The 11,664-nt window shown below is 38.7% G+C and overlaps 1 protein-coding gene across 1 annotated transcript in view; it reads left to right on the top strand.

Annotated features, from left to right (window-relative positions):
- The first annotated feature begins 393 nt into the window (after window positions 1-393).
- The window catches only part of b4galt5 (UDP-Gal:betaGlcNAc beta 1,4- galactosyltransferase, polypeptide 5), a 31,070-nt gene continuing 19,799 nt past the window's right edge, over window positions 394-11,664 (top strand). The window contains exon 1 of the mRNA XM_003439026.5: window positions 394-1,065. Within this exon, the coding sequence (XP_003439074.1) occupies window positions 960-1,065 (106 nt within the window). The 5' untranslated portion in view covers window positions 394-959. The remainder of the gene's footprint in view (window positions 1,066-11,664) is intronic.

Genomic DNA, 11,664 nt, shown 5'->3' with positions numbered 1-11,664 from the left:
TACATAACACTAAAACACCTTCCACCTTGTACTGAGTGATATAAGATGCCTGCGAAGATTCTGCAATATATAGTGTAAAGTAAAAAGAATTTAAAAATTTAAAAGGTCTGCCCAAATACGTAATAGAGGTCTGTGTTTTAAATGGACAGATTTTAGGGCTTCTAAGTTACAAATAGTCTTGTATTTATATCCAAACTGTGGTCACAGTATACTCATGGAAGGAGGGACTGGACAGCCAGCGTTTACCCGAATATACATCCCCTAAGATTTTTTTTTTAAATCCCAATATTGCTAATAAACAAGCCAACAGTTACAAGATATTAGCTCAAGTAGTGCTGTGAAAAGCTCTTTAACCATTACGCCATAACGTCTACAACGTCTATTGAAGCGGGCATCTTATTCGAAATTTTGCTAGCCGGTGTTACGTCGTTAGACGTCGAGCTCGTATATGTTTGCTAGGCCTGAGCTGAGCTGCTGTGAACGCCCACTTCAGCTACTGCTGCTTTTTTCCTTTTTTTTTTTTTTTTTTTTTTGCGGAGGGACAGTTCCATTCATAGGGCTGGGCAGGCGAGGCAAGGCAAAACGCAGGAGCGGCAACACCATCGGCGACTACTGTGGAACCCAGATGATGGTCTTACACTGAGTATATCAGGCCAATTCAAAGTGTGCTGCCGGTATCAGACCTTTTGTCATCGGACCCGCCGCGAACCTAAACCAAAAAAGTAATGGAATTTAAGTGCATTTCCTGAATATTGGTGGTCCTATACTCGACCTGCCGCGGAAATAGACGGACTTCCTAGACGCCTGGCTCTCCCCTGCCGCAGCCCTACCACTCCACTCGGCTCATTTAACACACACCGCCACCGGACTACTGGCTCTGGCATCTGGATACATCGAAACGGGTCTGCCATCGTTTTAGAAACGCGAACGTGCCTGTGTGTGCTTCTGTTGCCTGTATAATGCCGACACATTTGCGGTTCCGGAGAAGGTCATTCCTTGGGCTTTTATTCCTTTTTACACTGTCCACCTCGGCACTATATTTCATCTACTCCGCCCCCGGAATCGGTAAGTCAAGTCAAATTGATGAATTTATTACAAAAATTATTGGTGATGAGGATGTAGTGAGGTTGTTTGTATGGGCTGTTAGGTCATGTGTGACAGCTCGGCTGAGAAAAGACGTTGCCATGCGCCTGTACTCATCTCCCAATCTATGATGATGATGATGTCCATCTGGGATGCTGGAGTTCAGTCTATAATATCCATGTACCTGGACACTATAATAATAGTATCACTGATGAGCGTGGCTATTATATTCATGCCGATGTTAGCAGGCCTAACGGCTATGATTATACTGCTCATCGTAACGTCAGGCAGCACAGAACGAAATGTGGTATTCTGGCCCTCATTTCAGATACCCTGATGTCACTGATAGACTTATCAACGCCGAATCATATGAATTTTACAGTTCTCTCCCTCTCTCTCTCTTTGATATACTTTATGAATCTTGGATACATGAGCCTTAATGACATCTGCGGTGTCAACCTGAGCATAGGGATCACTTACAAGCGAGTCATTCCTGGATCATATGCCGCCTGTTAGTCACATGCAATTGTGTAATATCACATGTCCTGAATACCTCCTATAATTAATTCATTAACGTTTCTCATCATCTCCACCCTTCTCCTGTTCTTTTACTCTCTGTTTGCGTTACTGAGTGTGTGTGTGGACATCCCCGTCACCTCAGCATCTCGAACATCCTTATTTTAGGGCCTTGTAGCTTCAGCCGTGGCCCATTCATCCTATCAGCCTGGACAACTAGGTATGCTATTTTGGACTAACAGCTACCCAATTTTAGCTCATTCTTCCGCGCTTATCTTGATATACACCTAATAAAATGTGGACTTTTACCTCCGCTTATAATAAGTTTCCACTAATTACCTTTAAGAACATTGACGACCCTTGATATTCACCTAATAAAATATGGACCTTGCCTCCAATTGTTCCGCTAACTAGATTTAAGAACGCTGACAGATACGATAAGAAGCACTTATTGTCACTGTTTACTGGGATGCAGTGACATTACAAAACACATGGCATACATCCATACATAGACTATGCCCAATCACACACGATCATTTTCAGCCTGTCACAGAACCATATAGCATATGGAAAAAAAACAAAACAGAAAAAGGCAGGCTATAATAGGACGTTTTGGTGTTTAATATGTGAATAAGGAGCAAAAGCATGGTTTTGAATATTGATCTATTTTTAGACGAGGAGAAAAGGAAAGTTAACAGATATTTTTGAGGAAGTCAAGATTGCAGTTAAAAGTGCTTAAAAGTTAGAAGTACTTTGATGCTTTGCTATTTACTGAGTGGATGTCCTGTTTGGGTTAACTGTGCTGGTAGTTAAAGTCAGGCTCTCTTGAAGCATAGTGAAATGGTAACTGCTTGTTTTAGTTCTATTCTTAGATGTCACAAATCATCAATCTGAGCCAAAATAAACCAAGAGATTGTTTGTCTTAAGAACAGCTTCTTTCCTCTCGTTTCTCCATGTTTGAATAAAATAGCAAGACAATTACTTTTTCCACCCTCCCACCACTATCACTACCACCACCACAATAAAAAAAGAGGATGACATAGAATGTAGTGGACTTTTGCCTTTGCTTATTATAAGTTTCCACTAATTAGCTTTTGATGAAACACTGATATTCACCTAATAAAATATGGACTTTGCCTCCAATTGTTCCGGTAACTAGATTTAAGAACGCCGACAAAGACGTCGCTGTGTACAGGGATGCAGCAACATTACAAAACACATTGTTGCGAAGGTATGGATGCATGCAGTCATGCACATGATAACTTTCACAAAACTATACGGCAAAAAAAGAAAGAAAAAACAAACAAAGCAGGATGAGATAAGGTGTTTGCATGTTTAATGTGTAAAGGAGCAACAGCATGGTTATGCGTGCATAAATAATTTCCACATGGTACATAATTATTCCCCCCCCCCCCCCCCCACACACACACACACACACACACACACACACACACACATACACACACACAAAGATGACATTCATGTGATCTAACTGTAGCCTTTCTAAAACATCAAAGAAAAAGCTTTTACTTCTTCCTCATCTAAATGGATATTGATCTATTCACGCTTTTTACCAGCTTTGGGCACCTTAATCAATAATCAAATCAATTCTCATATGGAGAAAACATTGCTGACAGGAATAGCCTGTGTTGGGTCTGAGTAACAGAGACCAATGATTTCGCTAAATGTGAAAATTCTTCATTTAGTTGACTATTTTCCAGCTCGAGCATTGACGGTGTCTGGTAACTGACGGAGAGGTGCGCATGCCTGTATTCTTCTTCCTAGGTGTCAGTTATTGTGTGGCTGTAATGGTCACATAGATTAATGGGTTTGGTTTAGAGGCAGAACAAGAACCAGAAGCGCCAGTCTATTAATTATAGATGGTAACCAGGAAAACAAGGCAGCTTTGCTGCTGTTACTAAAAGCCTCACTTTAGTCTTTTACACTTGGGGAGCCTGGGTGAGCTCTGGCAGCAGACCTTAACTGAAGGTTTGTCAATGGTGCTTAAAAAGGGAGTGCTTTTGTTCTTCATTTTTAACCATATGTTGTGATCTTTTATCTTTTACTCACTGGCAGTGATATTGATTCAGAGACATAAGCAGAAGTTTCACATTCTGTGGTCAGTGATGCATCAGTGAGCTGGTAGCATGTCTCACAGACACACAGAAGTATAAATTGAATATCTGAAACAATGGCACAATGATACAGTTCGATTGAAGTTTCCCCAACAGGATACATCATTTTGAATGGCTTCAATCTCTTGGACCTACATCCCTACCTAAAATAAGTTCATAATAATGATACAGACAAGTTTGAATGATAAATCAACAATCAGACATACAAAATGCTGTTACCTGCTGTGTATACTTTGAGTATTAAAAACTGTCGGGTTGACATTTTAATATTAGTTTTGATCTGATAAACTGTGACCACACTTTGCACATTGTAGTCTGAACTTCCCTTAGCTTTGACCACATTTTTAAGAGTTGACCAATGGAAATGCAGTTCTCAGAACGTTTTTCTGTGAAACGGCTGCTACATCCTACACAAATATTCCAAGAAAATACTTAGGAGTAGCTTTACTTTTGCAGTTGTTTTCTCCCAGCATGCAATGTGCGTTTAATAAGTTAAACAACAAAATCCTGTACCATTAAGCAACACGTATGACCATCTTTCCTCCCTTTGATAAATGTATGAAATACATCATTTTGGACTGTCACACATTTTAATATGAACAGATTTACTGAAAAGTAAATCAGAATAGTTCAGAGTATAGAGAGGAATTTTCACAATTAAAAAGGGCAAGAGGGTTAGGAGGGGAAATGAAGAGGGGAGGATGAAAGAGCTGAACTGAGCTCCTTTCCTTCTGCTGGTTTGCACATTGGGGAACCCATCCAGTGCACCTGAACAGGGCTTCCTATGATACTCAGGTGGCTTTAGTGCACCATGCCCCAATTTCACAGCTTACTCTCTCTCTCTCTCTTTGGCGCTCTCTGTGCACTTTCTGCCTCCCTCAGTTTCTCTGTCTGCATGTACTCATATCCACTGATACCACATCCTCTATGTTGTCCCTGACCACGGATGCTGACTGATGCAGACTGGGGATGCAGGGCACAGCTGGGCCTGATAGAAGCAGTTTATTTAATTAAAACATGTGAGGATCCCACTGGAGCGAGCGCTAGGGAAGACAAAGCCTCTATTTATAGGTCTGAACACCAACACGCACACACACACACACCTCCATATCCAGGGAGAGCAAGGAAGACAAGAAACCAGGTGCCTCTCTTTGACACTGGAGACCCTGTTTACCCTTCTGTCAAAATAGAAAAGTGCAGGCGAAACTCCTTCTGTAATGACATTTCCATTTTACCTTGTACCTGATTCAAATCTAGGTGTGCCCTATTGAGTCATTCTTGTGTTTTTTAAATTGCTTTACGCATATGAAGCAATTATGGGAAGACTACTACAAAGCAAACACACACTGAACCTGTGTGGTTACCACACATCCTCTCGGCTGCACAAGAAATGTTTCTCTTGCCCTAACTAGCTATTTAGAATTTCTAAATGTAGACTGTCAAATCTAATGTGAATTTGCTAAAATAATCTATAAAAATATGTTTTTTGTTTTCTTTTGTTTTTTTTCTTTTGTTTTTTTTTTTAGCAATATCTGCAGGATTAATCTCTTCTTTCACTGAAACATGCTTCGGAAATCATAAAAGGATTTTTTTTTTAACTCATAGAAACTCATAAAAGAAGTCATGAATTAGGTGTGAATCGTTTTATTTCAGTGTACCTAAATATCTTTTGCAATGTAATCACACCAATCAAGCAATTTCTTATCTTGTGCTAATGAAAACCATAACTTTCATTTGCAAAACACATTTTAGCATGTTTGAATGTCAACATATTTGTAGTTTATGGCTACACATTTAAATTATGTAACATGTGGCGTTTTGTGTGTTTAAAAACGTATATATTTATTGCTATAGAATTATTCCCAGTGGATGTCCATGAAATGTAATTTTAAAAAAGTCTATTTCTTGTAGCTTATTTTCTTACAATAGATCACCACTTGCAGAATCCATTTGCAGTTGATAATCTAACTTCCATCACAATGTCATTTCTTGTTCGCTTTGTAGTAGTACTATAGTATGATAAATAAATGCTAAAGGCATTCTCCCCACCCTGTCTCAAGAAATTACTTGCAGAAGGACCACGTTCTGAATTTTTGCTTGGCATTGTGCCCTTTCCTCACTTTACGGGCAGCGCAATCAGGGCAGTTCCATGTTGTAATGCTGCTTGCAGTGTGTTCCTGAGAAAGCTGTTTTCCCAGAGCATTTTTCCATTTCCTCTGGCCACGCCCACTATGTGTTGCAAGTGCGAACTTGTATGATTCACTTATGTGCATCTATTTGTTTGTGCAGCAGCCACTTCCTGCCTGGAAAAGTTTCCAACTTAAGTGGCTACCTTACTTCGGGATCATTTGAATCCTAATTTGAGTAAAAAATTACTTCTGAGGTGGGAAGGTTTACGGGAGGAAGACTCTTATAATGATAAGACAGATAATATTTTTAAATTTGCAGTTTGGAATTTCTAGGGAATCCCACATTAGGTCTGCATAGTACATGTTTGTAACAACAACATGTTCAAATGCAGCCCTGTTACTCTAGTCTGAATGGGGTAAATCATTAATTTTGTCAAGGTGCATTACACTTTAGTTCATTATGCTTAATGGATTTGTTAAATCTGTACTTTGACTAAGAACAAACAGGCAGTTGATGAGCATTTAAAGCACCACTAGAAGAACTAAAATCCAAATAAGTACTAGTTGTAGTAAAACTGCCTCTGTTAAGTCTTGTATTGTTGGTGTTTATACGCAGAGTTTGAAAGCATGGCTGATGCTAACCACAGAACTAAAAATTGGCTGTACTCCAGTAGAGATCCACTTGTAATAATAATGGTGTCTGTGCACTGCAGTGTTAAGTGAGTGTGTATGCGTGTGTGTATTTAAGTGCAAGTGAGTAGAGTTGTCTCTGGAAAATGCGGCCTGTTGTGTGTCATAATACTTGGAGCCCATTTGTGCTTGATGGGTCGGTTACTTCTGTGCTGATGCTGGTGTCTCAATGTTAATGCCTGAGCTTCTCTGGCACTCTTAAAGCAATTTATCCTGGTCCTAGAGGCCTAGTGTAGTACTATTCTTACTCCCTCTAACACCCTCCTGCTACATGAAGTTGCTGGAATTAGCCAGCAACCTCAGGCTAATTTCCAGAAGCTAGAGAGAGCCAGGGTGAAATATTAACTGTGTGCCAAGCTGCCTCAGGTGGATTTCATTGTGAATAGACAAGCGTGCTGAATAGGGATTAATTATGTAGCTTTAACTTTTGTGACTCTCTTTAGACAGCTGCAAATGGACTTCTCTGATTTAATAGTAAGTAGAAAACTGTATGAAATCTAAACGCACACAAAGTTGAATGCCTGAGAGTCCAGACACTAAAATTCCTCTACTTTGGTGTTTGACATTTTCACTGCAGTTGCCATGGTTCCCTCAGGACTTGTTCCCATCCAGGACTGACTAGTTTTTATTGTCACAGGAACCATAGAGACATGCCATCCTGGTTCCCATGATGGTCTGTATGATGACAAATCCTCATTGATTCAGCCATTATAGTAATTTGGGATTTTGGATAGAGACATCTCTTTTGGATTGAGATTGTATAGATAGGACCTCTCAGTAAACTTCATTAGAACTAGTATAAATAAAACAAAGTAACCCTGACGGGTCAGAAGAGCGCTTGCCTCATTATTTCAATAAACACATATAAATTGTTATTTCTGCTTCAGTGTAGACCCTTTACCTCTGCACATGCATTTACACATATGAAAAGGACACGTGACTTAAAACTCTGCCACTGCAGGAAGCAGTAAACAAGATTAAATTGATTAAACTGTAAGCGCGGTGAAGAAATTAAAATAACCTGATACATGTTTATTGTGTGATATTCTTTACATGACGTGTTTGAGTGAAGTTTTCAATATATAATAAATATAAATATATTGGCAATCAGTGTCCAGCCTACTACTGGTCATTCCTGATCTTTCTAATTTCCTTCATCGATGAATACAACTTTTACATACGGGTTGCAGACAGTAGTGTGAAAATACCAGTCACCAGTTCCAGATATGTCACCAGATATTCTACTAAGATATTCATGTACACCTCTCTAGGACTTACAGAGAATAGGCAAAGCAGAGTAACTAGTGAAGCAGAGTAATGGTTTGGTAGCAATTGATGATTATTAACTGGCACAACCTACCTGAGTATTGTTGTTGTTGTTGTTTTATGAACACAGAGCTAAGATCATCTAATGACTGCTATCAGCACGATAACGGGCATGTACAAGCTCATTTAATTTTAGACAGGTTGCCTAAATGTGAGAATGATTTCCTTGTAGTCAAATAACCAACTGTATCACCAGATCTCGATCCAAAAGAGCGTGTTTGGGATGTGGGGGAACAAAAGATGAGTAACTTGAAGGTGCTGCCCACAAATCTGCAACATCTGTGTAGTGCTATCATGTCAACGTGGATCAGAATCTCAGAGGAATGGTTCAAACACTTTGATTTTGATAGAGGCCACAAAGAATAAAGGTGAGGGTCTATTTGGTAGTAGTAGAGAGAATCTAATACTGAAGTGAAAAGTGCTGAACAGTTGACTTAATCTCAGCAGTGTTGGTTTAATAAATTATGATAAAGAATCTAAACTCTGATTTACTCAAATTTAAAATGCCCTTCTCATTTTATTTTATTGGTTTGTTCTTGTTTTTTTTACTTGTAGCTTCTTTAAGATACAAGTAGAAGGGCATAGCAAGCACAGTCATATGCTTCTTAATCATTTTTCTGTAAAATGACTCCTTAGCTGCCTGGATATTTGATCAACAGATAGCTAGTGGAGGTGAGTGTTGGTATACCACTGCTTACACCTTGATTATAGTCTGTTATGGACACGGACAGCTAGAGACAGTACAGCAGAGTAGTCATTCCTCTTAAACCTTGATTATACTCTGTTGCGGACAGTTGGAGACAGACACGGAAAGTAGTCGTTCCTGATATTCTTCTTTGACGTCTGGGACTGCATCTGGGACACATGCACAATTGATGTATTGTAATGTAAAATCCCTGGGGTGGAGTTCAAGCATTCTCAAAAAATTAGCAGGCACATGTCCAGGAACAACCTGTCCATAGGGACCCTCGCATTTACTGTATGATGACAAAATTTCAGTTGCTCAGACCCTAACGGACTCGCAGAAACAAGAAAGTATAATTAAGGCCTTAGCTGGAGGGCAGTGAGTTATTTTAGAGGCTTACTGAGGGTCTTGTGTTGGGGCACTAATCATTTATGTAACCTAATCATCTGGGGGAGAATCCCAGTCTTTGTTGACCTGGTCTGAGCCTCCCTTTGTTTTTGAGACGGTTACCGTGGTTACTTTTGGTCAAATGTTTGAGGGCAGTCAAACATGCTGGTGAGGCATAATCCAAATGCACACAGTGTGTTGATGAGTGACGCACTGCTGATTCTAGGGGATCATTATTGCAGGGACAGCATTGGTTTTAAACTTTGCCCACAAAAGCCATTTACTGAAAGCAAATATTCGCTGTCTACGCTTTACATGAAAACATAGTGGAAGTTCCAGTTTTGTTTCATGGAGACATTAAACTGTAAAGTTTTGCTCATCTACCATTATTTTCTTTAAGCATATTCCATTTGGACTAGTTTCTATACCTTGACATAAAAATAAAGGTGAGGTAAGAGTAATGATAGAGTCACAGCAAGCTGTCCAGTTCTGTCCTTAAAAAGTAGTTATGCTTCATGCTGTGGGTGCTCCTGGCCACAACAGATTACTGGATTCAGTGGCTGTGCGTAATTATCGGAAAAATCTGCTTACTTTTGCTAAATGAATCACCTGACTGACACATGACGCTGACTTAAATGCTTGTGTCATATAAGTGTACATGTAAACGTCTGCCAGTATGAAGTGGACTGGAATTTTGCTTTTGTTTTTTTCTTTTTCTTTTTCTTTTCCAGTAGAATTGCAAAAAGTTTTTTAACAATCAGTATACAAAAGAGGATTGCTTTCAGTAATGATAATAAAAATAACCTGGATTTCGTTTTTTGTTTGTGGGTAAATATAAAAAAGAGCAGAAAACCATATCTCCCAGAACTCAATTAGACGGCTCTTCTAAAGCCACAGGAGAGCATCTTAAATGATAAAACTGACAATATTGAAGAGGTCCAGGTAACAAAACATCTGTCTCTGCCAACTTAAATGGAAAATCAAAATCCTTATTAGGTTACTGCTCAAGCAAACCAAACATTTCCAGCGTTATGTTAAAAGTATTTAACTGGTATGAGATGACTTGCAGTATATTATGAAGGATCCTCCAGATGTCCAGTTTAGTTGTTTAGGTCTTAGGTTGTTCCTGTTTTCTGCATGTTTCCATAGCAGATGAGTTTGAAATATTGCTGGGTGGTAATGAAATGACAAGAAGCATTTTTGAAAGCTGCAGGCGACAAGTTGCGCACCTCAAAATCCACAACAATGTAACTGACTTCTTTCCGTGTGCCCTGCTTTTTTGCAACCTTGCAGCATAAAATCAGGTCACCTGTGATCAAAGAATGTGTGAGAAAGGCTGATTATTTACCAAATATGGACTTACAAGTAACTTTAGACTGAAACCGTCAGCAGTACCTGTAGCCATAGCTATTTTACGGCCACTATGCTGAGTTAAAAAAAAAAAAAAAAAAGAGCGACTATTAATATGTGTCTGCAACAGATATCAGTGTAACCAGAACTATATATTTTAGGGGGATTTAACCGTCAGGATTCCAATTCATTCACTTCATACGTGATCTAAAAATTTATGATAAAATAATGAAATTGTATATTGTCAAATGTCAGCTTCACATCATGTCATACAAAACCACATTTCTGGCCATTACTCAATACGTTAAAGCAGGAACTGAAAAGTAGGCAAAGGTGTAAAGCTGCAGTGTTCAGTAATATTGTTTGCTACTTGGATTTTGGGGTGATTTGCATTTTAACAATAAAAAGTTGTAATGATTTTAGAGATAAACCATTCCATCTTTTTCCTGTTCCGGTATCTGTTTATATCAAATAACAGTCCAGTAACAGTATTAAATTATTAAGCTGTTTTCCTCGTTGTGAGATCTTGGAGTCATCTTTCACGTGTAAGGCAACACAAGGCTCAGCTTAAACACTGCTTTTCTAACTTTAGAAGATAAACATAATTCATACATAAATATAAATGAATTGGTATTTCTTGGTTAAATAACCCATGACTTTAGCTCAAAGATGATAAAATGAAAAATTGCCTCGGCGTTAGTCATCTGTTTAATCTGCTGTCAGTGCAAAGTGAGTCAGTACAGCTCCACCTGTTTGCCTGTTTATCCTGCACCACTTCTTTCTTCCCCATTCATTTGGCTCAGACATGGGAATAGTAGGGGAAATACAAAAATTTTTTTTTTATCTTTGCAGCATTCCATCTGAATAATGAAATGTTCTCATGAAGTTAAATAGAAATGCATGGCTTGACTAAAGAGAATTCTTTTTTCCATATGCATCAATTGTATTAAAAGAAAAGTACTATTATTCTCATGAAATATTAAATGTATCAAATGCAGCTCCAAAGCCTTAGCAGTTTTTTTTTTTAATGTTATCTAATTAATGCATACATAGATGTGCATGCAGTATAAAATAGCACAGACATACATTATTTATTCCATATTATTAACTTGGAATATCATCTCATATGTTTTCCAAAATCATTACACAGTTTATGTTGCAGCTAAGCAAACTGAGTTTTGAATTTAGCATTGATGTGATTAACCATGATATTGAAAAGTGTCTCAGATGTGGGCATTGAAACCTCGGTGCTGTACGCAGTTTATGTATTTTGGAGGATTTCGAATAGTAGCTCTAGCATGCCTTGTAGATAGATGAATGTGTATATCACAAGGAAAGGCTGCGTTATTCTGCATCTTGTTCC

The sequence above is a fragment of the Oreochromis niloticus genome, linkage group LG20, assembly GCF_001858045.2.
Source record: "Oreochromis niloticus isolate F11D_XX linkage group LG20, O_niloticus_UMD_NMBU, whole genome shotgun sequence".
NCBI lineage: Eukaryota > Metazoa > Chordata > Actinopteri > Cichliformes > Cichlidae > Oreochromis > Oreochromis niloticus.
This window is presented reverse-complemented; position numbering and strand designations above follow the sequence as displayed.